This window comes from Lucilia sericata, unplaced genomic scaffold (assembly GCF_015586225.1).
Source record: "Lucilia sericata isolate MDLA Ls3-8-SP2 unplaced genomic scaffold, ASM1558622v1 Contig001062F_arrow, whole genome shotgun sequence".
Lineage (NCBI taxonomy): Eukaryota > Metazoa > Arthropoda > Insecta > Diptera > Calliphoridae > Lucilia > Lucilia sericata.
Genome location: NW_023995039.1, coordinates 143,145 through 167,428, shown reverse-complemented (window position 1 = coordinate 167,428; position 24,284 = coordinate 143,145). Strand labels below are relative to the sequence as shown.

At 34.1% G+C, this 24,284-nt stretch overlaps 6 protein-coding genes across 7 annotated transcripts; 2 read left to right on the top strand and 4 right to left on the bottom strand.

Moving 5' to 3' along the window:
• Positions 1–1,814: 1,814 nt before the first annotated feature.
• On the bottom strand, positions 1,815–2,908 carry LOC119609810 (SUN domain-containing protein 3-like). Its single transcript, XM_037964763.1, has 4 exons — positions 2,664–2,908; positions 2,235–2,603; positions 2,037–2,129; positions 1,815–1,976 (listed from the first exon to the last, which is right to left on the bottom strand). Exons 1-4 carry the CDS (start codon positions 2,799–2,801, stop codon positions 1,815–1,817), a joined length of 762 nt encoding a protein of 253 aa, XP_037820691.1. The 5' UTR covers positions 2,802–2,908.
• A 329-nt stretch (positions 2,909–3,237) lies between these two features.
• LOC119609811 (cyclin-K-like) lies at positions 3,238–5,223 on the top strand. Its single transcript, XM_037964764.1, has 2 exons — positions 3,238–3,924; positions 3,990–5,223. The coding sequence occupies exons 1-2, from the start codon at positions 3,571–3,573 to the stop codon at positions 5,049–5,051; spliced, it is 1,416 nt and encodes a 471-aa protein (XP_037820692.1). The 5' UTR covers positions 3,238–3,570; the 3' UTR covers positions 5,052–5,223.
• Positions 5,224–6,166: 943 nt separating this feature from the next.
• Positions 6,167–11,611, bottom strand: LOC119609800. 2 transcript variants are annotated; one of them, XM_037964747.1, is made up of 6 exons: positions 10,703–11,611; positions 7,764–9,506; positions 6,941–7,027; positions 6,655–6,882; positions 6,442–6,571; positions 6,167–6,374 (listed from the first exon to the last, which is right to left on the bottom strand). In XM_037964747.1, the coding sequence occupies exons 1-6, from the start codon at positions 11,168–11,170 to the stop codon at positions 6,244–6,246; spliced, it is 2,787 nt and encodes a 928-aa protein (XP_037820675.1). In that variant the 5' UTR covers positions 11,171–11,611; the 3' UTR covers positions 6,167–6,243. The 2 variants fall into 2 exon arrangements, with proteins under 2 accessions (XP_037820675.1, XP_037820676.1); XM_037964748.1 differs by having other exon boundaries at positions 7,812–9,506; positions 10,703–11,596.
• A 690-nt stretch (positions 11,612–12,301) lies between these two features.
• Positions 12,302–13,866, top strand: LOC119609806 (splicing factor 45). The gene is made up of 4 exons (XM_037964758.1): positions 12,302–12,559; positions 12,620–13,435; positions 13,493–13,667; positions 13,735–13,866. Exons 1-4 carry the CDS (start codon positions 12,419–12,421, stop codon positions 13,827–13,829), a joined length of 1,227 nt encoding a protein of 408 aa, XP_037820686.1. The 5' UTR covers positions 12,302–12,418; the 3' UTR covers positions 13,830–13,866.
• On the bottom strand, positions 13,863–16,140 carry LOC119609807 (2-oxoglutarate and iron-dependent oxygenase domain-containing protein 3-like). Its single transcript, XM_037964759.1, has 5 exons — positions 15,908–16,140; positions 14,590–15,046; positions 14,366–14,518; positions 14,098–14,303; positions 13,863–14,026 (listed from the first exon to the last, which is right to left on the bottom strand). The coding sequence occupies exons 1-5, from the start codon at positions 16,009–16,011 to the stop codon at positions 13,948–13,950; spliced, it is 999 nt and encodes a 332-aa protein (XP_037820687.1). The 5' UTR covers positions 16,012–16,140; the 3' UTR covers positions 13,863–13,947.
• Positions 16,141–16,425: 285 nt separating this feature from the next.
• Positions 16,426–24,056, bottom strand: LOC119609814 (nedd8-activating enzyme E1 regulatory subunit). Its single transcript, XM_037964767.1, has 6 exons — positions 23,817–24,056; positions 23,597–23,761; positions 23,163–23,535; positions 17,467–17,602; positions 16,690–17,406; positions 16,426–16,619 (listed from the first exon to the last, which is right to left on the bottom strand). The coding sequence occupies exons 1-6, from the start codon at positions 23,882–23,884 to the stop codon at positions 16,507–16,509; spliced, it is 1,572 nt and encodes a 523-aa protein (XP_037820695.1). The 5' UTR covers positions 23,885–24,056; the 3' UTR covers positions 16,426–16,506.
• Between the last annotated feature and the right edge of the window lie 228 nt (positions 24,057–24,284).

Below are 24,284 nucleotides of genomic sequence, written 5' to 3'. Positions count from 1 at the left end.
TTACCTTCATCACCAACTCGAAAGGATGTTTATAACCCTGACGGGGGATTGAAATTTTTGCACCATTTTTAGGGATTTACTTCTTTTTAATGTATTAAATTTTATTCAAGGGATTCTTTATGTATTGTTTTTATTTTTAATAAAAAACACTTTGCTTTTACCTATGAAGGTATAGTATATTTAACAATTTTAACACTTTTTTTTAATTATTATATTTTTTAAATTTTGAGAGTTTTTTTCAGTATTTTTTCTGGGGTTTTGTTATTTTTTCTTTAAGATACAATCAATAAAATTTGTTGTATTTTGTTTTAAAACAACAACAACAACAAAATACTAAATACACACGTTTAGGCTATTGTTGTTTTTCTTTTTTTACAAGGCAGTAGGTAGTATTTTTTCTTTAAAAAAAATTTCTATTACTTTTGCTTGTTCTTTAACCCCCTCTGCTCTTCCTTTTTGCTTTTTTTCTGTATTAAACAATTTGTTTTCTCTACCTTTGTTTATGTTTTTTTTGTGGTAGTATAATTGTTGTTGTTGTTTTTAGTGTGGGAATTTTCAGCTACAAATTGCACTTGTGTTTAATTATTTCTTTTATTTAAATGGAAAATTTTATATTAATTTAAATAAAGTAAATTTTAACAAAAGATTTTTTTGTATTCTATTTCTTATTATACACACACACACAGAAAAACAACTTAAAGATTAATAATTCTTTAACAATTATGTTTTGCTATTTTCTTATAATATTTCTAGCCCCGTCCGCAGCCGAGATGTGTCACCGTGAAGAGTTAAAATGTAACTGCGCTCTTTTAGTATATGACAAAATTGTTGTTGTGTACTCTCTTTATTTTAATAATTATTTATAAAGGTACATTTTTAAATATAAACAAAAATTTCTTTTTTTTCTGACATAACAGCTTTCTCTGTTCACTCTCAGAGTGTAAACAAAAAAAAATTAATAATATTTTATCAATTAAACTAATTTAGCTATGTATTTATTTTTTCAACTTATTACTCATTTGTTTATTTCTTTTTTTCTAAAACCACTCACTAACTAGTGTTTTTACCTTTTAAAAACACGTCCGGTTTTTGTTTGTATACATAACAAACTGACAGTAGAAACAAAAAAAGAAAATAAAAACATTAGACAGAGGTGAACCAAGTTGCCAGCTGTTATTTGTTGTACAAAGCTTAATTTATTAAAAACAATGATATTTTACACAGCTTTAACATCTTTTAACAAAAAATAATTAAATTTATTTCAAAAAAATTTTTGTTTTGCCATAAAATTAATTAAAATTACCTTCATTGCCTTTAAAAACTTTGCGTAACTAAATCGTCTAAATAGCAAAAGTTGACCGCATATGGCAGCCTTGTAGAAAAGTGTTTTCAACAAAAAACCGCTATTTTTCTCATTAGAACTTTTAGCTCTCTTGTCATATCTCTCTCTTTGCCAAACAAAACAAAAAATTATTACTTCCTTTTGTTAAAAAACAACTGGCATTTGAGCGCAACACCAAATAAACAAACATTTTTAAGTAAGTTTTTTAATAAATTTATACAACAAATAAATAGTTTTAACATAAATATAAACACATTTTTAATAAATTCATAAATAAAATAATTAAAAATATATCTTTGCATTAAGAAACATTTAAAACTTCTCGTACAATAATAAGATGTCAAAAAACATTTTAAAATAAATTCTTTTACAATTTGCCGAAAACAGCAATTCTGGAAAATACAAACAGAAAAAAATCAAAAGAACATTTTGGAAATTTGTTCTAGTTCGTTTCTATATTAAAAATTCTTACCTATAAAACACAAGTATAATTAGGATGTCCGTGATTGGAATCGAATTGAATTCTTAAATTTTGAAATCTTTCATTTGTTTTTATATTGAAATACTGTACAGGTTGGTTATTGTCGAACTTAAAAGTACCCAAATAAAATTCTTCATCATTATTTTGCAAGCCCTAAAGAATGAAACATTAAAAATATTAAATTGAAAAGTTTGAAAACCGGAAGAATCTTACAAAAACTTGAAAATCTTTGGGAGCTGATGAAATATCCTCTGAAGGAGATTGTTTTTTGGTAATATGTTGCATTAAAAATTGATCTATTAACACCTAAAATAAAAAGTATTGAATCCTTTAGAGAAATTATATATAAATAGGGTTTTCTTACCTCCCTAGCCAATATTAGTGTAACTTCAGCTTTATTGTTTCTAAAACCAAACAACTACCAGGTTCCATAGTAGAGCGTAACATATTAATGGGAGGATTAGTATTAAACTCCATGCCCAACCAGGTTTTCAAAATATTGCCTGAACATATGGGTTCTGCTTTGACATTCAAAATTCTGGCTCCCAATTCTGCGGCAGCATAATTTACCCTTTCCTCCATTTGTGCTACTTCCATTTTTTGCTGGTTTTTGGAGTTTTGCGTCAAGGTAGCCGTACAATCACGCGATTTTATTTGTTTCTTTAGCGAATACAAATCATCCCATATGCCGGCCAAACGTTTTTTAATAAAGTTGTCTATTAAATCGGTTAAATATTTCGAATCGGTTTTACCATTATAGGGAGTTTCTAGAATTAAATGCTAGCCACAATGTTTACTTTAATATGGTTACAATTTTCTTTATATTTTTAAAAAGCTTACCGCTATATCATCTACTTCTTCTCTTAACCTTTCCAATTTTTTCATATTTTGCAAATTGCTGGAAACAAGGGAATAAACAAATATGCTTATTAGCAGGGTGGTTATTAGATAACAAATATAAATGCGATTAATTTCCATATTTAAGCGGTTTTGATATTAATTTATGTATAAATAATAGTTAAATATTTCAATTTATGAAAATCCTTTAATAAAATCTTATTTTTTTAACTGACATTTCGATATATGCAAACAGTCACAATAGCAAACTGGAAAACATAATTATCATTTACAATGAGCTGATGTATAACAGAGCTGGGAAGAACGAAATAAGATTATAAGTTTCATATATAACTCAAGAAATAAACAATTTTAAATTTTAATTGTTGGAGAAAATAAAAATTATACAAATTTAAATATTGAATTATAATAATTTTATGTAATTTAATAAAGAAATATTCTTGTAACTTGTTATTGTTAAACAGCTCTGTATTTGTAAAACATATGTTTTCCCTAGCTGACACACATACAAATGATTCACAATAGTATATTTTGACATTTCATGGGAAAAGAAAAAAAGAGAAAACATAAAATTTTTTTAAGTTCGGCATTTTATTGTAGAAAAAATAAGAAAATTATTAAACAACCGCCAATTATATAAAATATTTTAATAAAATAATTAAGTTCAACTGTAATATAATTATTTAATATAGAAAATTCTCTAAGCAAATACAATTTGCTTACGGAAAAGATATCGGCAAAAAAATAATAAGAACGTGTAACTTTGTTATTGAGACTACTGGCAAAAGAAAAGGCAGAAAGTGAAAAAACAACAACAAAATTGTAAACAATTCTTTTTAGAAAAGAATCCACAGAATATTTTTGCAGAAAATTTATAGTTTAAAGGAAGATGCCCTGTTGGTATTATGATAAAAATGAATTACGTGATACTCCCTCAGTGCGTGATGGCATACCATTGGAGACGGAGCGCCGCTATCGTAAAGAGGGCGCTCGCTTTATAATGACCTGTGGCACACAAATGGGTTTGGGTCATAATACCATGGCCACGGGTGTGGTTTATTTTCATAGATTCTATATGTTTCAATCGTTTAAACATTTTCCACGCTATGTGACCGCTTGCTGTTGTCTGCTGCTAGCCGGTAAAGTGGAGGAAACACCAAAGAAATGTCGTGATATAATAATGATAGCCCGTCAGCTGCTGACCGATAATCATTTTTATTCTTTTGGCAAAGAACCAAAAGAGGTAAGTTCAGTCCTTAGGTTTAATCCTTAATTATTAATTCTGTGCAAATTTCTTTATTTTTTTAGGAGGTGATTACTTTGGAACGTATTCTTTTACAAACCATTAAGTTTGATTTACAAGTGGAGCATCCCTATTCCTTTCTCTTGCGCTATGCCAAATGTTTTAAGGGCGATCAACAGAAATTACAGAAAATGGTGCAAATGGCTTGGAATTTTGTCAATGATTCGCTTAGCACGGTGGTGTGCTTACAATGGGAACCGGAAATTATAGCGGTGGCTTTAATCTACTTAGCCTCGAAACTAAGCAAGTTTACCGTAGTCGATTGGGTGGGTAGACAACCGCATCATACACGCTGGTGGGATATGTTTGTCTCTGATGTTACCATGGATATTCTGGAGGATATTTGCCATCAAGTGTTAGATTTATATCAAACAAATTCCAAAGATACCACCGAAAGTAATAGTCCTCCTCAGAAGCCACCCAGTCGGGCTGATAGCCCCACGCCCATGAAATCTTTGCCCTTGGCCAATCATTCGGGGTCTCCAGCGGGTAAAACGAAGATCGCAACAAATTCCAATTCTATGACCGCACTTAATGAACCCAATAATATACAAAGTATAAAAACAATTTCCTCAGGACCGGCTACCGCTACCACAGTACCAGCTCCCACGCCTTTAGAACATCCTGCCTCTCATGTGGCTTCAGCGGCGGCTAGTTATCATCATGTTCCACCACATCATCACTCAGCCCATCATATGTACTCGGCCGCTCCTCAAGCCATGGCCAGTCATCCTATGCATGCAATGTATCAAACAGCCCCTCCACCACCACCCGGTGCCGGCTATGTGCCCTCCGTACCAGGTGCTAATTCAGGTCCCGCTGTTATACCACCACCACTACCGCCTCCCATGATGCCCTATGGTTCTTTGCCACCTTATGGTGGCCCCTCACACTATGCCAGTGCTCCACCGCCTATGCCACCGGGAGTATCACTAGGTGGTGGTGCTCCTCCGCCACCACCACCTGGAGTTGATACTAATCCTCCTCCTCCCAGTAGGGGTGGTGGTGGCTACTATCAACCTCCACCACCTGGCAGTTATTCTGGCGGCGGTAGACAACGTTATTAAGGTTAGATACAGTTTAGTTTTTTTTTTTTGTTAAAAATTATGTTCAATTTCCTTCCGAATCATTTCACGCTAAGCAGGACAATTTATTTCAAAATTTAGGAATAAATAAAATTCTTAATTTAAGAAGATTTTGTTTTTATATGTAACAAAAAAAGAAAATAAATCTTAAAAAAACTGTAAAATGGAATTTTTCTTTGAAAATTAGAAACAAAATCTAAAGAAATTAGTTTCTTTAGAAACATCTAGCATAGGTCTGGCTCAGTAAAATTTTGAATAATTTGTTATAGAAACAAATTTAACTATACGTTTCAATTTGAGAAATTTTTACTTTTCACTCCCAAGTAACGGTTTTATTAATGGAGTACTTGTTTATTAAGCAAATGTATATTTGAATTCCTTCAGAATTCAGATATTTACCCTTTAACCGTAGAAATTTTCGAAAAAGCATTTCTATCCTTATTTTTTTCTTTTTATTTCATTTTACTGGCATGATGTTTTAAGGAAATGATGTCATCCAAACTATAGGTTGCCGGTACAAATCTGTAAAGAAAAGTTTACATTATAGACTGTATAATAAGTAATTATGATTTATACTTTCCTGTTAAGAGAACAGTTTTAAGCGGAATACACCTCAACATCTTAAGCTTTATTGAAGTATTAATTTGCCTGTCTAATTTTCTTTTCATTTCTTTTTATCATCCATATATTTAGCTATAAAGATAAAACAACAGAAAACAAATTTAGTTTACACTCACATTAGGTATAAAGTTTTAATGAATTTGTTTTTGTTTAAAGCGTTACCAGGCTATTTAAAATATTATTAATTTTTTTAACACAATTATTTGCTTTCTGCAAGACATAATAATTTGTTTTTTTTTATTTTTTTTTTTGTTGTTTATTTATTTTTGTTAATATTTATTAACTGCCGCAGCATCTGTTGTTTATATTTTTAATTATAATTTATTTTTAATGTTGTTACAACACTTAATTTAAATAATCACACATATTGAAATTGTGCTACAAAGTGTGTTTGATTCGTTATATGATTTGTTTTTGTTTTTTATAAATTTTATAAATATAATGAAGATTCCTAAGCTGTACTATTTTACTACTAGTATTGTATTTTATATAATTTTTTTTTTTTTTTTTGCTGGTATTTTAAATCGTGTTTATGTGTGGTATGACAGAATGTTTAACATTGTTTGGTTAATGTTAGAAAACCACTGGGATAATACTGTGGTATGGAAATATATTCTGGTAGTGGTCGTCGTGATGAACATGAAGAACGTTGATGAGCTTGCCGTATTATATTTGCAATTTTGCCTAAAATTTAGGAAAAATTACACATTTATTCAAAGGAGTTTTTTAAGTTTTTTTTTTCGAAAATTACCTAAAATATTAGTATCTTGATAACGTTTATCCATTTCTTTAAGAATATCCAAATTTTTATGCTGAGACCAATAATATAATATATCGGAAACTCTAACGGTTACCATTTCCATAGCGTTTATAGAAGGGTCCTTAAAAGAAATTTGTATTTTTAAATGTTAAACTAATGTTTTTAATTTTTGTTTTGATTTTAAGTTTCTTATTGCATACTTACCTTTTTAAATTGCACTAGTATTTGTTTTTGCGTTGCTTTACCTATTATCCTTTGTAACTTTAAATAATTACCCGGTCTCTTGGAGACATACATGAGAAAATCTTTAAGATTATGAAATTCTTTTAAAGTTTTTGAAATATTCGTCGTGGAACTTCCGAAATAATTTGTATTGTATTTTTTTAAACATTTCCTTAAAATGTCCATATTATAAGCGACCTGTAATTTGTCCTGTAAAAAAAGAGTACTAATTAGTGTTTAAGGTTGGAGTTATGCAATCAAAACTTACCAATGCCTGCACAAGACAAGTTTCGTTGAGATTTTGTGTGGGCACCGTAACGCTACAAGGATCAGGAGGCTTGAGATTTTTCAAAAGCTGAAAATGGTAGAAAATTTCTATTAAATAAAATACTATAAGTATTGTTTAGAAATTATTTGACAAAAAAGCTTTTTGAACAAAAAAAGCTTTTAACTAAAAATAACTTTTACTATAAAAAGTTTTTGTGAAAAAAATCTTTTTTGTACAAAAAGCTAAAATATTGCTTTGACTAAAAAGCTTTTTGAATATAAAAAAGCTTTTGACTAAAAATAATTTTTTACATAAATAAGCCTTTTTGTTCAAAAAGCTCTTTTAAATATAACAAGCTTTATTGTTCAAGAAAGCTTTTTGTATATAATTTTGTATCAAGAGGATTATTTTTTTTTCAGAAAGCTTAAATTAAGCTTTTTCCTAAAATAAAGCTCTTATACTAAGAAAGCTTTTTGACTAAATTAAAGTTTTAAAATAAAAGCTGTTTTTAGCTCATTTAATTTGATTCTAAATTCTTTAAGCTTCTTACTAAAAAAGCTTTTTCCTAAAATTATAAAGCTTTTTGGAAAAAGAAACTTTTATCTATAAAAACTTTTTTCATAAAAAAAAAACTTTTTACTAAAAGCTTTTTGTCCAAAAATTGCTTTTTGATTTAACAAACTTTTTGCCTATAAAAAGCTTTAGTGATAAAAAAAAATTATTGCACTGAAAACTTGTTTTGATCAAAAAAGCTTTTTGACTATAAACATTTGACTTTTTGAATAAAAATTGCTTTTTTCACTTTATTTTGTTATCCATCCACCTTTGATTCTAAATTCTTTAAACTTTGGTTTAAATCCTTAATATTCACCATTCCACCCTTGGCGGGCTGATGATTTTTCGTTGCTGCTGCTGTAGTTGCTGTTGCATTGGCGCTTGTAGCTCCGGTAGTCGTCGTTGTCGTTGCTTTCGTTCCACAGATCGTTTCGTTTTCTTTACTCTCCTGCACATAACAATCCCATTCCTGCCTTTTGCGAGCCTGCGAATTTAAGAATTCACATGAAAACAGCCTTGAAGTGGGAGAAGGTTGATCGTTAAAGAAGAACGTAGTAGTGGGCGAAGCACTTCTACGATATTTTGAATGTTCGGTCGATGATCGTGTGGTATTGTATAACGATAGATGACCCAAACGTTTGCGACATTTCAGGCAGCCCTGAGGATCCAAAGCTTTGCCTATGGTATTGGCTAGGAATTCTTTTTCCAAACAATCCAAGCAAGTGTCATCGGTAAAAGCATTGAATTCAGGATTTAAAATAGCCGCTGTTGAGGGGGCGGTATGAGGAGCCGAGGACAATAAAGGCTGCTTGGAGCTAGCAGCCGTATTAGCCGATAAATCACGTTCTGTGCGAAATTCCGAACAACTAACGCTGCGTTCATCGAAACTGCAGCTGGTGCCTAAAGTGCTGGTAGTTTGAAAAGCTGATCTCAATGAGTTGCGTGACTTTGAAGAATTTTTCGAAGAGGTAGATGATGTAGAAGAAAATGTTGACAAACGTTTCGGCTTAGCTCCGGTTATTTTGGAGGGTGATTTGTGTGCTAAAGTTTGCAAAGGAGCCGCCAAAGAACAATCCTTAGTAGAATTGACCACGGCCGATTCAGAGTTACATCTATTGGTGAAGTGTTCGTGTAAAGTATTTGGCAGCGAATGACTGGTATCGGCTGTTAAATTATCACTGGCAAACTCCTCCTCCAAGGGTCGCGATTCCAAAGCTGAATTCAAACGTTCTCTACCCTCATCACTTAAATCTTCATTGTAGTCTTTCTGTATTTGATCCAAATGTAAAGTAATACGTGCAAAATTTTTCGTTAATAATGATTGGGCCTGCAAAGCCTTAGGTGCCGGCGGCAGATCATCTATGGGCGATGAAAACAATTGATGCCTTTGGGTAGGTGTAACCAAATGACAGGCATCCCTTTGCAAGAGATACTGATCATTATTATCGTTAGAGCAATTTCTCTGCGCCTGATTGTATTCCAACTCCGACAAAGGATCCGGTTCGAAGTCCATTTCCAAAAAATCAGTCTCTTCATCTACTGCCGCACAACCATGCAGTAAACCAAAGTTACCACCCACCCCTGTCAAAGGCCGCAAGGGCAAATCGAATTCTGCCCCCTCACCGCGATAGGCATAAATACAATCATCCGAGTTAAGAGACAACTCCTCGGCCTCTACATCGATATCTTCCTCGAGTAGTATGAGATCATCGTCACCGTAAAAATTATCACTTATATAACTAAGATTTTCGGTGGAATTATTTAGGGAAGTACGATTCGAATGGCCGCCACCAATACCGGCTCCACCCGTTGCCGAAATAGCAAAATGATCCTCCAGCAGAGGAGGTGATAACGAAACGGCACCACACATATCGTAAGCAACATAATCAGTCTCTGTTTGTAGAAAGGAAGCGGTGTTAGCAGCAGCATCAGCTGCAGCAGCTACAGCATCTGGCGAGTCTATGTCACGGGCAGCTGAAGCTAAAGCGGAGCCATTATATGATAAGGGAAGCTGAGGAGATAGAGGGCAATAAATAGAGGAATTTAATACATTTTTATCTTTTTTAAAAATATAAATTTTCATTAAAAAAAAACAAGTTTTCTACTAAAGAAACAGTTATTAACAAAAATTTACATTAAAGAAACTGGTATACATTCAGTATTCTATTGAATAAACTTGTATACCTCTAGTCTTACATTGAAAAAACAATTATATCCAAGTTTTCTATAATAGAAACTGTTATAAACTAAATTTTCCTCTAAAGAAACTGTTATACACACATGTTTCTATTGAAGAACCTGTTAAAAACTAAGATTTCTCTTGAAGAAATTGTTATCCATAAAGTGTTCTATTGAAAAAATGTTATAACTCTAGCTTTTCGTTAAAGCAACTGGTATACATCCACTTTTCTATTCAGAAAAATGTCATGAACTATTTTTTTCTGTTATACATTCAGTTTTCTATTGAAAGAACTTATACATACCGAATTTTCTTTTCAATTAATTGTTATTCTATAAACAATTTTTATATTCTATCGATGAATCTCTTATATACTAAATTTCTTATAGAAAAAGTTTTATTCATCAACTTGTCCATAGATGAAACTGTTATACATCATGATTTTATAGAAGAATCTTTTACCCATCCAGTTTATATAAAATAAACTGTTAAAAAAAACAGTTAAACAACCAGTTTTCTTTTAAAGAAACAGTTATAAACTAAGATTTTGAAGAATAAACTTTTATACGAACAGTATTTTATAAAGAACTGTTATACACCAAGTTGAAAATAGAGGAAACTATTATATTTTTTATTGATAAACTATTTATAGTAAAACTTTTTGAAAATGAAACAATAGAAAACAATTTAGTTTTTTTCTTTCTACTATTTGTTACTGTTTCTTTAGGAAAAAATTCTCTTTTGATGACACACTAGGTATGTCCTTATAGAAAATCAATATTAATAGCATAATTTATTAACAGATTTGTTAAACGAAATAAGCTTTAAAACAAGAGTTCAATTAAATAAATTTACTGGCTGTTTTAATAACAAACAAATCAGAAAGTCTAGAGATTTTCGTTAAAACTTAGAACTCGTTTGATAAGGTCGTTTCCATAGAAAATCTCTATTTAAAAATTCATTAGTCATTTTTTCTTTCTTCACAAATTGCATTTTGAAAAACACTAATACCTCATAAACAACCCCACCTTTTCAATTGTGTTATCGCCAGCAGTGCCGCCACCTTCATCCTCTTCATTTAGTGTTACTCTGGGTAGAGTAGATGAAGCATTCAATGATGATGTACCATTCTTTTGATAAATATCACAGCTATCACACTGCCACGCCAAAGAAGAGTTTGTTGAGCTATTGTTAGTGGTGGTGGTGTTGAGGTTATTACTAGGATTAACTTTGCATTTGTGCAGTTCCTGCTCTGAATTCGTAAAGGATTTTTCAGTATTATTATTGTTATTGACATGCAAGGCAGCCAACCAAGTCGAAGTGTGAGCTGAAACGGGAGGCGTGTTAACAACAATACCGGTCGTTGCATTAACACCACCACCCACAGCACCTGCTGCAGTAGTAACACCACCTGCACCACAATTCAGAGCTCTCGTAGAAGACTCATGTTTACGTTTAGCCTCTGAGGAGGCCGGAAATTTGGCCAAGTTTTCCATAGGGTTCGCTATGTAAAATTTCTGCCCTTTAAGATTTCTTTTGTCTTCTGCACTAGAGTATGCGTCGGCGATTTTTTCTACTATTTTTAATATTACAAGTACAAGTCCTCCTCGTCGTCAACCTTTTCTTTTTCTTTTTTTCTTCTTGTTCATTCATACGACGCCTTTTTCTTTGTGGCTTTTTTTAAATGGATAGTTTAACTTATTTCATTGTTGCTGTCATAGTTCTGTTTGTTTTTTTATTCATTATATTATTGTGTCTTTTATTGCAATTGCTTGGTATTTATAAATATAACTTTTTTTACAATATTCTGCAATAAAAATTTTTAATTTTTCACTTCTTCATGTAAAAAAAGAATCTTTTGTTTTCTCTTGTAACCAGAAAATTTTGACAGCAACTGTCAAAATTTTGGTATTTTTGTTCTCTGCTGCACTGGGAGAATTGTAGTCATATCAAAGGCGAGAAAATTTCCAGTCAACGCCGTTGGTTTCTTTGTACCTTGGCAGTAGCTTAATAATAGCTATAGACGGCTTTAAAAAATATGACAAATTACAAAATAAATTTAAATTAAATACTTATAGAAAAAATGCCGTTCATTTTAAGTCCTCTTAAAAAGAACTAAAAAAATTTCAATGGCGCCAGATTTTTAAATCACAAACGGCTTTTTATATTGTTTGTTTAAAAACCAACAGATGGCGGCAATAGCAATATTATTGAAAAATTGACAAAAAGAGGGCACTAGCATATAAATTCTTAACGAAAAGTACCTTTTGTGCTTTCAGGAAAAGTACCAATACAAATAATAGTTCTCAAAAAAAAAAAAAATTATTTTAAATGGGAATACAAACGGAATGACAACCTATAATATAAGAGTTGAAATAAAAAAAGTTCTCGTGAGTTTAAAAATAAATCTCGTGAAAATGAGTTGTATAACGAGAGAAATACATAAAATAGTATTAACGAATACAAAAATTTTCTACTCTGGACGACAATCCCAATTTTAAAAATATTTGCTTCCAAAATCCCACTTTTTAAACTCTCGGATTCCGTTTTTATTTAAAATCGTTGAAAATTTAAAAACTAAACGTAGTTGAAGCCTCAGACGGCTTACAGTCGATTTTAAGCAGCCGGCGATATTTTTGTGTCAGCCGCCTTAATATTTGTCAACGCAGGGATCTAGTGGTAAACAAAAAAAATTTATGGATTTTTAATAAAAATTTGGAAATTTTTTAAAAACTTCTGCCAAAATGGACTTGTACGATGATATAGACACTAAACCCAAAACTTCGCAAATAGATGGCTGGTCGTCAGGTATTAAAATGCTGCAAACACAGCTGGCCATCAAAAAGGCCCAGCTGCCCAAAGCCAAGGAGCCCACTAAGAAACCGGTATTATTTATTTATTATTATTGAATATTTACTTTTTAATAATTTTATTATACCAAACAGTTAATGACACCGGTGGTAAATCTGAAATCAAAAAAAATACAAAGCTCTGAGGAAATTTTCCTAACCAAAAGCGAAAACAAACGCATTATAGCTGCTCAACCGCTGGTACCTTCGCTGGAAAATGTTAAAACAGATGATTGGGATTTTGTGGATGAATACGATCCACAGTGGCCGAATGAGTATGAAAAATTGAAAGAAAAACAGAATAGCAACAAAGATAAAGGTAGAGATGATCGTGAACGTGACCGGGGACGTGATAGAGATCGTGATCGGGGTGAACGAAAACGTGGCCGTAATCGTAATTCACGCAATAATGATTCACCTCCGGTGAAATTCAGTGGTTTTGGCCAGCGCATAACAGAGGAGGAACGTTACAGTCCTCCTGCACCGGGTTCCGTAGCTAATAAGGGTGGTGGAGTTGCCATTGCACCGCCACCCTCTTTACAAGAAATATCTATTGCTAATGAAGGAGATCCTTCTTCAAATGTTACTATACCCTATTCTGCTAGTTCTGTAGCCGCAAAAATTATGGCCAAATTTGGTTATAAAGATGGTCAAGGTTTGGGCAAGCAGGAGCAGGGTATGTCCATGGCTTTGCAAGTGGAAAAGACTTCTAAACGTGGTGGTCGCATTATACATGAACGTGATGTATTCTTGCCGCCACCACCGGCAGCAGCATCAGCTGCCCCTAATCCAATTGCTAACATGGGTCCCCCTACTCCCTCAACAGCGGCAGCAGCTACAAATGAAGCAGCAGAAACGGAGCCTAGTATTACAGAAATTATGAAGGCTCCTAGTAAAGTGGTGCTACTAAGAGTAAGTGTAATTATCTACAATTAAAAACATAAATGTTTTAATCTGTATTTGTCTAAGAATATGGTGGGACCTGGTGACGTAGATGAAGATTTGGAGCCAGAGGTAAAAGATGAATGCAATACCAAATACGGAGATGTTTCGAATGTTTTAATACACGAATCTTTTGGCACGGCGCCCGAAGATGCAGTTAAAATCTTTGTAGAATTTAAGCGCATAGAAAGTGCCATTAAAGGTAAGTGGTTTGTTATTGTAGTTTTTTGTCTTAAAGATTTTAGCCAATTTTTATATTGCTTCAAAAGCTGTTGTGGACTTAAATGGTCGCTTCTTTGGAGGACGTCAAGTACGAGCTGGTTTTTATAATTATGATAAATTTAAAAGTCTAGAATTGCATTAAGTTGAAAACAAAAAAATAAATACTTTAACCACATAAATTATAAATTAATGCTTTATTTGTTTTAAATAATACTTTTATGGAATGTTTGTGTGTTGCGTTAAGGGTTTAAAAACAGGATTTACTCTTCCAATGAGGCCATTTGGGGATCGTTTATGCGTTGTTGCTTATCACAAGTAAATGATATGGTTATGGCGAATCTAAAAGTATTTAATGAAAAGTTTTATTATTATTATATTATTTGTTTATGAATTCACTGAAAAATGTCTACCTTGTTCCTTCTGTAACTTTCTCCACATGATGACGATTCTCAAAACCAGAAGTAAACGCACTTACTCGACCTTTTTTAGGTTCTATGGCGGAAGTGGTGCGGTTTTTGTCAAAACCATCCACAAAAATAAAACGGCCACCTTTAAAATCTTTATTGAGAGTAGTTAGGTACAACAAAGAGGTATAATGGAATGAAGGATACGTTTCCTACAAGTGATTGATTTGAAATTTTAGTAATTTATTATTGTTTTAAGATTTCTATTTATCACCTTATCAACATGTTCGTGCCAGTATTCATCGTGAATATTTTTAGCCGTTACATTAGTAAGACGTGAGAAAAAGGTCGGCGAAGTTAAATGCAAATTAGAGGGTTCTATGCCAAATTGTTCAGCTACAGCTAACTTGATTTTTCCTTTTACTAGCTATATATAAAAAGAACAAATAAATGTTAATAAATTGCTAAAAACATATCCGTTTTAAGACAACTACTTACATTATACACTGTCAATTGTTCCGGTTTTAAAAACTTCTTTGCTTCGGGCATTTTATAAAAATTTAAATATTTTTCACCATATGATAAAGCGCCTGTATGTAAGTCCAATATAGAGGCTCCTCCCGATGATCCCGCCAAGCCTATGATATTTTTAGCCATTTCTAAAAGTATTTCAACCTCTTTCGGCTCCACTAACTTATCCGCTACAAAACGTCCACATTTTTTGGGTACACATTGGGGGAACTTTTTCATTTCCTCTTCATATTGTGAAGAACATTTAAATTTTTGCATGCGTAATGGTAATGTTTCACGTACTAAAGCAAATTTAGTTTCACGCGTTTGATTACTGGTATAGAAGTAGACTATGGTCATAACGGAAATAACAATCACAGCACGAGTCCACAGGCGATGAGTAAAGGAACTGGTGGCATGCCGGAGTTCCTCGTGGGCAGCAGCACTGGGATAGGATAGAGTAAAGGATTTTTAGTAATTGGATAATTTTTCACAATTATATAGATAGATAGATAGATATGATAGATAGATAGACAGATAGATAGATGATAGATGATAGATAGATAGATAGATAGATAGATATAGTAGATCGATAGATAGATCGATACTATATAGATCTAGATAGCTCGACTCGATCGCTCGCTCTAGCTCCTCTCGCTAGCTCGCTCGCTAGCTCGCTAGCTCGCTCGCTCTCGCTGCTCGCTCGCTCGATCTCGATCGCTCGCTCGCTCGCTCGCTCGCTCGCTCGCTCGCTCGATAGCTCGCTCGCTCGCTCGCTCGCTCGCTCGCTGCTCGCTCGCTCGCTCGCTCTCGCTCGCTCGCTCGCTCGCTCGCTCTCTCGCTCGCTCGCTCGCTCGCTCGCTCGCTCGCTCGCTCGCTCGCTCGCTCGCTCGCTCTCGCTCGCTCGCTCGCTCGCTCGCTCGCTCGCTCGCTCGCTCGCTCTATCGCTCGCTCGCTCGCTAGCGCTCGCTCGCTCGCTCGCTCGTCGCTCGCTCGCTCGCTCGCTCGCTCGCTCGCTCGCGCTGATCGCTGTCGCTCGCTCCCGTCGCTCGCCGCCTCGCTCGCTCGCTCGCTCGCTCGTTCGATCGTAGATCGCTTCTCTCGCTGGCTACGTCGCTCTCCTCGCTGCTCCTAGCTCGCTCGCTAGCTCGGCTCTCGATTTGATTAAAAGTTCTAAAGAATAGACCGAGTATTCATCCGGGGCAATCCCAAATGGAAACTTCTATCCCATAAAGATTGTATATTCTGATTTACTCTTTTAAAGGAATAAAAATGAAGTTCCTCCCTTTATAGAAAATACACTTACAATTTATTCTTTTTCTTGTCCTTTGTTCCTTTCTCCTTAATTTCATTTGTTTTCTTATCATTTTGAGTGCCATTTTGGCGTTGTCTTAAATGATTTTCACTCATTTTTTTAAGGTAAATATTGCAAAAAAATTAACTAAATTAATAACTTGAACAAATTTTACCATAAACCCCCTTGATTTTGGCCAGATGTTGTGCTTAGTATATTTAACAAGATCATGTACATGATACTGCAGTTTTGTTTATGTTTGTTTATAGTATTATAAAACTGTCAAATCGAATTATATTTGTATATAACTTTACAAAAACAACAGCTTAATGTTTTTGTAGTTTTGTTGGGGTTGGTAACAAAACAGCAAATTTATCGGCATTTTAACGATTTTATAATTACACATCTGGCATCACTGAATAGTGGTGACAATTTAACGGCAATAGCACAGAGCTGGGCATAATGAAGTTAGTTTGAAAAGTAAATTGATAAAACAACCCCAGGCAATTAATAGAATTCATTGCTTTTTTGGTTAATATTCAAAATTTGTAATTTTACTAAAATTAAACCAAATACACAGAGAAATAAATTTCATTTACAATTAAACATTTTTATAACTTTAAGGTAATTGTTTCTGATGTTATGCCGTTATATATAAAAGTATTATCCACGGGTTTAAATTGATTTGTTAGGATTTTCACCACCTCCTGGGCAGCACAGCCAGCTAAAATAGTAATATATTAATAAAACAATTAAATAAAATTAAAACGCAATGTGAAAAAAGTTAAATTTACCTATAAATGCCGAAATAGTATGAACTTCACCACCACCATAATGACAAACTTCATGAACCATATCATCCGATAAAGTGGCCTGTGTAACACCCCATTCAGCCAACATTTTACAGGCAACACTCTTAAAGCGTGCAGTATCATTTTCCACATAACAATCCCCGGGAATATTACCACATTCGGTTAGAAAACGTTCATAAGCTCTCAAAGCTATATAATGCTCGGTTAGAGTACCCTGTACATCAATATCATCTATAACGCTTAGAACACGATTATTTTTCTCATATTCATCGGAAATTTTCGAACCTCGTATAACTGTTAAACCCGACGACTCTTTACAAAACAAACGTACTGTTTTCTCCGATATAGAATCCAAAGGTAAACCCAATTCCTTGAGTATAGCCTGGCATTTGCGATAAACATTATCGGCATCTTGCATGGCTTGTTGGCGATAGATATTTTGAAGATTTATATATGACTCAGTATCGGAGGTCATATCGGGTAGGACACCCGACAGAGGTAAAATACCATTATTATCTTTTTCTATAAATTCTTTTAAGGCCTTGGCCATAATCCAAAAAGGTTTGCTTTGCTTGTTAAGATTACGACAGGCTTCATCTTCAAATATGATTTTAAGATTAGAGGGTATAGAGCCTCCCGTAAAGGCGGTATTAACAGCTTTTATAGCTTCTTCGTAGTTTTCCTCATCGTTGTTCATATCTACAAATTTTTATGAGTTGGTTGGTTCAAATTTTTAATTAACATTGCGAGTTCACTTACCTTTTCTAATCATTTCTCGTATTTGAGATTTTTCTTTATAATTTGAGGGATTTCTACCATTATTTTCCAATTGCCATTGTTTGTAATATTTGTTTAAGACCAATAGCCATGGTACCTTATTCGTTATGGTGGTAGACTGGAACATGTACATAGTATGTAAAATTTTATTTGTTTATCATGTATTATTTAAAAATCCGATTACAGTTGACAAACAACCCTGGTCTTGTGAAGTGCAAATTGTCGGAGATTTTTCTTTTGTATATATTGTGGATTTCATACTTTTCATGCACATAGTATTATTTGGCTGACGATTCGGATAAATACCTCAGAATTATTTGATTTTCTTTATTTTAAGTGTGACCGATTTTAATTTTATTATATTGTCGTGTCGCCATTTTTGAAATGTAAAAGTGACGCTATGACGTCACGGATTGCGATTTCGTCGAGAGACGAAGATGGCGAGTATGGGAAGCTTCTCAAACTTGATGGCGGTAAAGTCTCAAAAGTGCAGAGGCAAAAAAGAAATGAATGGAAGGATCAAATGAAGGCTTTGGCAACGGAAACAGCCAACAAAAAGACTGCATCTTGTGCCACTTCTCCTATGGACAAGATTGATGAATTTATGCGGGCTATGATGGGTGATGATAATCGAAATATGATTTCGGACAATTGTGATAATACTCAGAATACCTGTTCTCAAATGGAGGCGACTGAATCTAATTCTGTACCTGTTGAAGCTGCATCCAATGCTGACGTACAACAAAATATGGTAGAAGCTAAAGGGCAAAGAACTGATAATGCAAGTAAAAGTACAAACTCACAAGGTGAGAGGAAGGAAATATTCTTTTATCCTGTTGGACATATGGGTGATGTGATTGTATTATTTGACACATCTCAAGCGGAGACTGTCAATAATAAGAGAATAAGAAACGGGCTATACCTTTGGGAGAAAATTCGTGATGTACACATCATTGGTATCAAATCCATAAAGGCAATTGGTGTATCCTTGTATAGGGTCACCTTCGATTCCGTTGAGAATGCTAATAACGCTGTGCGTAACAATGATCTCGCGAAAAAGAAGATTAAACCATTTATACCACGCACATACCTCGAGACCTTTGGTGTCATACGTGATGTTCCAACATTTTTATCGGATGAGGATATAAAACGCAATATTGAATCTCCAGTGGCTGTTACCTCGGTAAAACGCTTTGAAAAACGTTTTGTTGAAGATGGTATCGAAAGATACATTCCTACTTATGCTGTCAAAATAGGTTTTTCTGGTAATGAATTACCTACTGAGCTTATCCTGAATTACACTGTCCTCAAGGTGGATCATTACTATCCACCTGTAAGACATTGTCGTAACTGTGGGCGCATTGGTCACACCCAGAATGGCTGCCGTTCTGACAAACGATGTTTAAAATGTGGTAAAAAGGGTGGTTGTGAACCATCCTGCAATATCATCAAATGTATCCTGTGTAATGGCCATGATCATAATGCCAATCAAAGACAAAAATGCCCAAAATGGAATGAAGAGGAGGAGATAAGAAAGGTGATGACTATTAAAAAACTGTCAAGAAAAGAGGTACGTGACTCATATTTCCAATCTAATACAAATAGATTCGATATCCTTGAGGATTATGACCAAAACTTTCCTCAACTAACACAACAATCTAGTATAGGTTTTAGAAATAAGGATGTTGAGGTGAATAAAATCCTTACTCCAAGACCATACAATAATGTGGTTAAGAAGCCTGTTAAGAATACACGTAGAGCTGTGATCAGGAAGCATTATGACCCCCCTGATCTTTGGGAGGCTGAATGCTCTGGTGGTGTGCTAAATCGGCCAAATATTCACAAGGTTGGCATTCTTGAAAAAACTACAACGGAATTACTGAAATTTGTAAAAGATGTTTTTTTGAAGGAGAAAAATTCACATGGTTTAAATGCCATTGCCCACTTTAATGATAGATTTGAGAAAATATACAAGGATATTGATTGTGACATTATTTCGCAATCAACCTTGAACTTTGAAAATGAAGCTGCTGCAATACAATTGCCAGTCTTTAAGGGCTAATCGCAACACTATTGAATACTTTTTGAATAATCGTGGCATAGACATAGCTTGCTTAAGTGAAGTCTATGCTCACGACACCCTAAATCAACCGCATAAACTTTTAAATTTTAATATTATTGGGAAGATTGATAGATTGGATGGATATGGAGGAGTTGCCATAGCTCTGGGAAAATCCATCCAGTACAAGAGAATTGAATACAACACACATTTGGATATATTGATAATTGAAACTATGAATCTTACGACTAACTTTGTTATTTGTTCGGTATACTTTGAACAATCTATTTCTACCTTTGATTTTAATTATGAGGTGCAAAGATTGATTGATTTTCTGCAGAATTATGAGCATGTGATACTGGCGGGTGACTTCAACGCTCGTGCCAGGAAATTTGGAGACTATGCTGACCTTCCTAGGGGAATAAAACTGGTCGATATGATCAACATGTCTAACTTCAAATGTCTGAATGATTTAAGTCCTACCTTCAAAAGAGACCTTAGTGGGTCAGTGAGTACTGTACTCGATTTAACTTTTACCAACACTGACTGTACAACGAATTGGAGTACTGAGCCTATGCTTCCTGCTGGCAGTCATCATTACCCAATAGTAATTGAAATTGTGGAGGTTAACCCTAAGGTGAAAACATTTTTGGCTAAGGGAAAATTGCTATCTGCACTAAAGGAGGTGAATTTTGACCCCAATATGAATGAAATTGAATCAGTATTTGCATATGAAATAAAACATGCCACTTATGAAATGAAGGACAGAAGAACACCTAAGGCTTGGTGGAATAATGAATTGGTGAAATTATTTCGACTTCAGCTTGCAGCTCGTAAAAAATGTGACAAATACCCGACAGTGGACAACTTTAATGAGGCTACGTCTGCAATATCGGTTTGGAAGGAGGCTGTTATTACTGCGAAAAGGAAATCCTATGAGGAACAAATTCGAAAACTGAATGAACATCCTAACTCTAGGGAAGCCTGGCGCTTTGTTGGTAGTATTAATGGTGGCAACACGCGTATCTCATCCCCTTGGAATAGCGACAACAACCAACTTTACTTACAATTTTTAAAGGAGCAAGTTCCTGTAGATGATTCTTCTAACTGTACCCATGTGATACCGGATGTCAACATTACTCGTGCATGGGATGATGGTAACCCTGCGTTTACTTTTGAGGAACTTCAGCATGTTCTACACAACAAAACTCATAAGTCTGCTGGTGGAGTGGATAAAATCACATATGATATGATCCGTGCGCTTCCGGACTATGCTAAATGCTCCCTTTTAACTGCCTTGAACGATGCTTTTTTGGAATCTAACGTTAGCGAAAAGTGGAGGACGATTAAGATAGTACCAATACCGAAAAAGGACAAGGACTTGTCGAACTATGAAAATTTCCGTCCAATTGCTTTGATATCTGTATTACTCAAAATTGTCAACATGATGATTAAGGAGAGGATGACTGAATTCATCAACGACAACTCCATTATTCCTGAAGGAAGCTTTGCCTACAGAAAAGGAAAATCATCGTCCATGTGTTTAAATGACTTCTTACACAATGCTGCAACACTGAAGCATAAGGGCTTTAAGGTCACTATTCTAGTCCTTGATATAAGCAATGCTTATAACTGCGTGAGCATCTCTATTTTGATAAAAATTTTAAACAGCCTTCAAATCCCTGAAATATATGTGGAATGGATTACGAATTTCTTATCGAAACGTACTCTGAAATTGGGCGACAAAACTATTACGGTTGACAATGGGCTTCCACAAGGAAGTTGCTTATCTCCAGTGCTTTTCAACTTGTACACAAGAAGGTTACATGAAATTCAAGATGACAATACCTTATTGTATCAATTTGCTGATGACTTTACGATTGTATCATTTGATAAAGATTTTGATTTGGCTGTCGAAAATTTAAGGTCCAAAATAGGTCAGTTTATGAAAATCTGCAAATCCCTGAACCTATCGTTTAATCCGGACAAGACAAGGACTATGTACCTTGCCAAAGGAAGCATAAAGAAAATTCAGATCAAAATTGACAACAAGGAAATTGAACAGGTTAAGAAGATTAAGTTGCTTGGCAGAACTATTAATGCGTCACTCACTGTTGGAGAACACTATGATCGAGTTTTATCTGAATCCAAAAGTGGTATTGGCTTGATAAGTAAATTAACCACCATAAAAAGTGGTTTATCGCCTAAGGTTGCTTTGAATTTATACAAAAGTTTCGTTCGGTCCAAAGTGGAATATTCCAGGACTACTGCTGCTCACACACCGAATTCAATCAATCGCAAAATAACAACATTTCAAAATAAAATTCTTAGAAGATGTCTTGGACTGAAAAGATCTACACCGATTCAGGTAATTTATGCACTGGCTGATGAACTTCCTCCTTCCGAGAGAAGTATTTATTTAACTGCGAGGGAAATAATGAAACTCAAGGTACAGGAGAATCCCACATATGAACTGATCACTGATCATCCTAAGGTCAAATCGAGCTACAGCAATGTTTATTATGAGTTTAAATCTATTTTTGATCGAGTTAACACAGGCTGTAAATGTGAAAAGAATAACGGTTTTACTGCTTATACAAATCTACTCCCGGATCGGAAGGATAATATTCCAACAGAGCAGAGCAGGGCCTTGGCCAATTACAAGCTACGCGAATATGAAAACAATGGATTCAAAATATATGCTACTGATGCCTCCATTGGCGATAATGCAACTGGTTGTGGAGTTTTTGAGATCCACTCGGGCAACAAGTTCTATTTTAAAATTGATCATCCGACTTCCAGTTTATTTGGTGAATTATGGGCCATCATCAAGGCCACTGAAATCGCAATACAAAATGATGTTAGAAAGGTGGCAATCTTCACGGACAGTATGTCAGCGTGTCGACTTTTAAATTCCAATACGATTGATAATTATTGTGCTGCAATTTTTCACAACAAACTTGACCAATCTTATATCGAGCAATTCCATATGATTTGGATCCCTAGTCATGTGGGCATAAGAATAAATGAAATGGCTGACGAAATAGCCAAAATGGCAGTGGACACTGGTGATGTAATAGCTGTTGATCTCACCCCTCAGGAGGCGCTACGGGAAATCCGCAACACCCTGCGCAATAAATGGAACGAAAGATTTTCGGACATGTCCAATGGTACTGGTAAACTTTTTGCTGAAATTTTTCCATCTATTCTGGAAAAACCGTGGTATTCGAAATGTGATTGGTGTCCTAAGGACATAAAGACTATGAATAGATTACTATCTGGTCATGTATATGACGGTAAATACTCGGACAACGGCTACACATGTTCGATCTGTAATGTTGATAGGACTCCTCAACATTTGATTTTTGAATGTTCAAAATTTGACAACATTAGGAATAAATTTTCCATCTTCAAATCTTATGGCAATTTGCAAGTATTGCTCAAGACCAGGAATCTTGAAATTTTCAAACTGTTAATATCGTTTATAGATGAAGCTAAAATTGAGCTATGAATTTCTTACAGTGTGACAACCTGGCAATTTGAGTATCTACTCGCCAACCATCAGCAGAACCAAAAAAAAAAAAAAAAAAAAAAAAAAAAAAAAAAATCCGATTATTACCTCTAAATGTTTGCGTAGCGTGTCAAAAGGCTGTTCCAATCTTAAATCGTATTGTGCATTGTCTGGATGAGACTCTACTACACAATGCTCCTTAATTTGCAATCTAATTGAACCAAAAAATCCCAATGAACGACAGTAGACTAAGGGAACATTAGCTTCCCATAAACAATTGGATAATTGTAAAAGAGAATTTTCATTTAAATTTGAGGCAATAACCACATCAAAATTATCAAAAAAGGCAGGACGATTGGCTAATATATAGTCCACACTCTCCTCTACACAATCACCATTAACATCGCTATTTAATTCCTGTAACAACTGCATACAGGAGGCAGCACGCGATTGACCCACATTGCTGGCTTCCACAAAAAAGCTAAAAACAATACAATGCTATTAATGAACCCCATATGGTTATTACAAAAACAAAACCTTACTTTATACCCAAATCTTCTTCGGTTACCACATTGCCATCAACAATAGTAAAGCTGCCTATACCAGGCAGTACTAAACCTTTAAGCACTTCACAGCCCAAACCAGTGGCATTAACTAGGCATATTTTGGCACTCTCCAACAAGGACTGGCCATGTTCACCCCATAAACTAAAGAAATTTCAATTTATTAACTTGTTTTTCTACGAAATTTTCCATTAATTACCGTATCTGACGATCATATTTTTTATTTTTATCCGATTGTTCGGGAGATTTTGGCGCCGGTGATGACATGTTTTTAAAATCGTCTAAAATTTTGCTTTAAGCTGAAGTTATATGAGTAACGAAACCACTTTTTTAAGTAAAATTAACTTATTTGTATAAATATAACTTATGGCAAATAAAACATTAATGCACTCACAGCCGGCGAACTAAAAAACACAAATATTTCACAGCTGTGGTGAAATATAATAACAACATTTTGACATCTCTGACTAATCATTAATATGGGGAAGCATAGAAAACAAACAGATTCCAAAACTAAATAAAATATCCTGGCAAAATACCATTTTTGTTAAAAATATAGAATTTTTATTAAAAAAATAGTTTTTACCAAACAAATTCTACCAAAAATCTAAAATTTTAAACGAAAAATTATTAATTTCGAACAAATTAACCCAATTTTTTAATATTT

Bases quoted from the DNA above. Each gene is read 5' to 3' on its own strand.
- LOC119609800 (XM_037964747.1), bottom strand. From the start codon at position 11,170: ATGGAAAACTTGGCCAAATTTCCGGCCTCCTCAGAGGCTAAACGTAAA. The intron at 9,507-10,702 runs GTGGGGTTGTTT...CTATCTCCTCAG, and splicing joins GCGATAACACAATTGAAAAG to CTTCCCTTATCATATAATGG. The intron at 6,572-6,654 runs GTAAGTATGCAA...ATTTCTTTTAAG, and splicing joins TACTAGTGCAATTTAAAAAG to GACCCTTCTATAAACGCTAT.
- LOC119609810 (XM_037964763.1), bottom strand. From the start codon at position 2,801: ATGGAAATTAATCGCATTTATATTTGTTATCTAATAACCACCCTGCTA. The intron at 2,130-2,234 runs GTTTTAGAAACA...TTTTTATTTTAG, and splicing joins TGGAACCTGGTAGTTGTTTG to GTGTTAATAGATCAATTTTT. The intron at 1,977-2,036 runs GTAAGATTCTTC...TTCATTCTTTAG, and splicing joins CCAAAGATTTTCAAGTTTTT to GGCTTGCAAAATAATGATGA.
- LOC119609806 (XM_037964758.1), top strand. From the start codon at position 12,419: ATGGACTTGTACGATGATATAGACACTAAACCCAAAACTTCGCAAATA. The intron at 12,560-12,619 runs GTATTATTTATT...TATACCAAACAG, and splicing joins AGGAGCCCACTAAGAAACCG to TTAATGACACCGGTGGTAAA. The intron at 13,436-13,492 runs GTAAGTGTAATT...TATTTGTCTAAG, and splicing joins GTAAAGTGGTGCTACTAAGA to AATATGGTGGGACCTGGTGA.
- LOC119609811 (XM_037964764.1), top strand. From the start codon at position 3,571: ATGCCCTGTTGGTATTATGATAAAAATGAATTACGTGATACTCCCTCA. The intron at 3,925-3,989 runs GTAAGTTCAGTC...TTATTTTTTTAG, and splicing joins TTGGCAAAGAACCAAAAGAG to GAGGTGATTACTTTGGAACG.
- LOC119609814 (XM_037964767.1), bottom strand. From the start codon at position 23,884: ATGTCATCACCGGCGCCAAAATCTCCCGAACAATCGGATAAAAATAAA. The intron at 23,762-23,816 runs GTAATTAATGGA...AAATTTCTTTAG, and splicing joins AAATATGATCGTCAGATACG to TTTATGGGGTGAACATGGCC. The intron at 17,603-23,162 runs GTAATAATCGGA...TACATGTTCCAG, and splicing joins CGCTACGCAAACATTTAGAG to TCTACCACCATAACGAATAA.
- LOC119609807 (XM_037964759.1), bottom strand. From the start codon at position 16,011: ATGAGTGAAAATCATTTAAGACAACGCCAAAATGGCACTCAAAATGAT. The intron at 14,519-14,589 runs GTAAGTAGTTGT...TTTTATATATAG, and splicing joins AACAATTGACAGTGTATAAT to CTAGTAAAAGGAAAAATCAA. The intron at 14,027-14,097 runs GTAGACATTTTT...AAATACTTTTAG, and splicing joins AAAGTTACAGAAGGAACAAG to ATTCGCCATAACCATATCAT.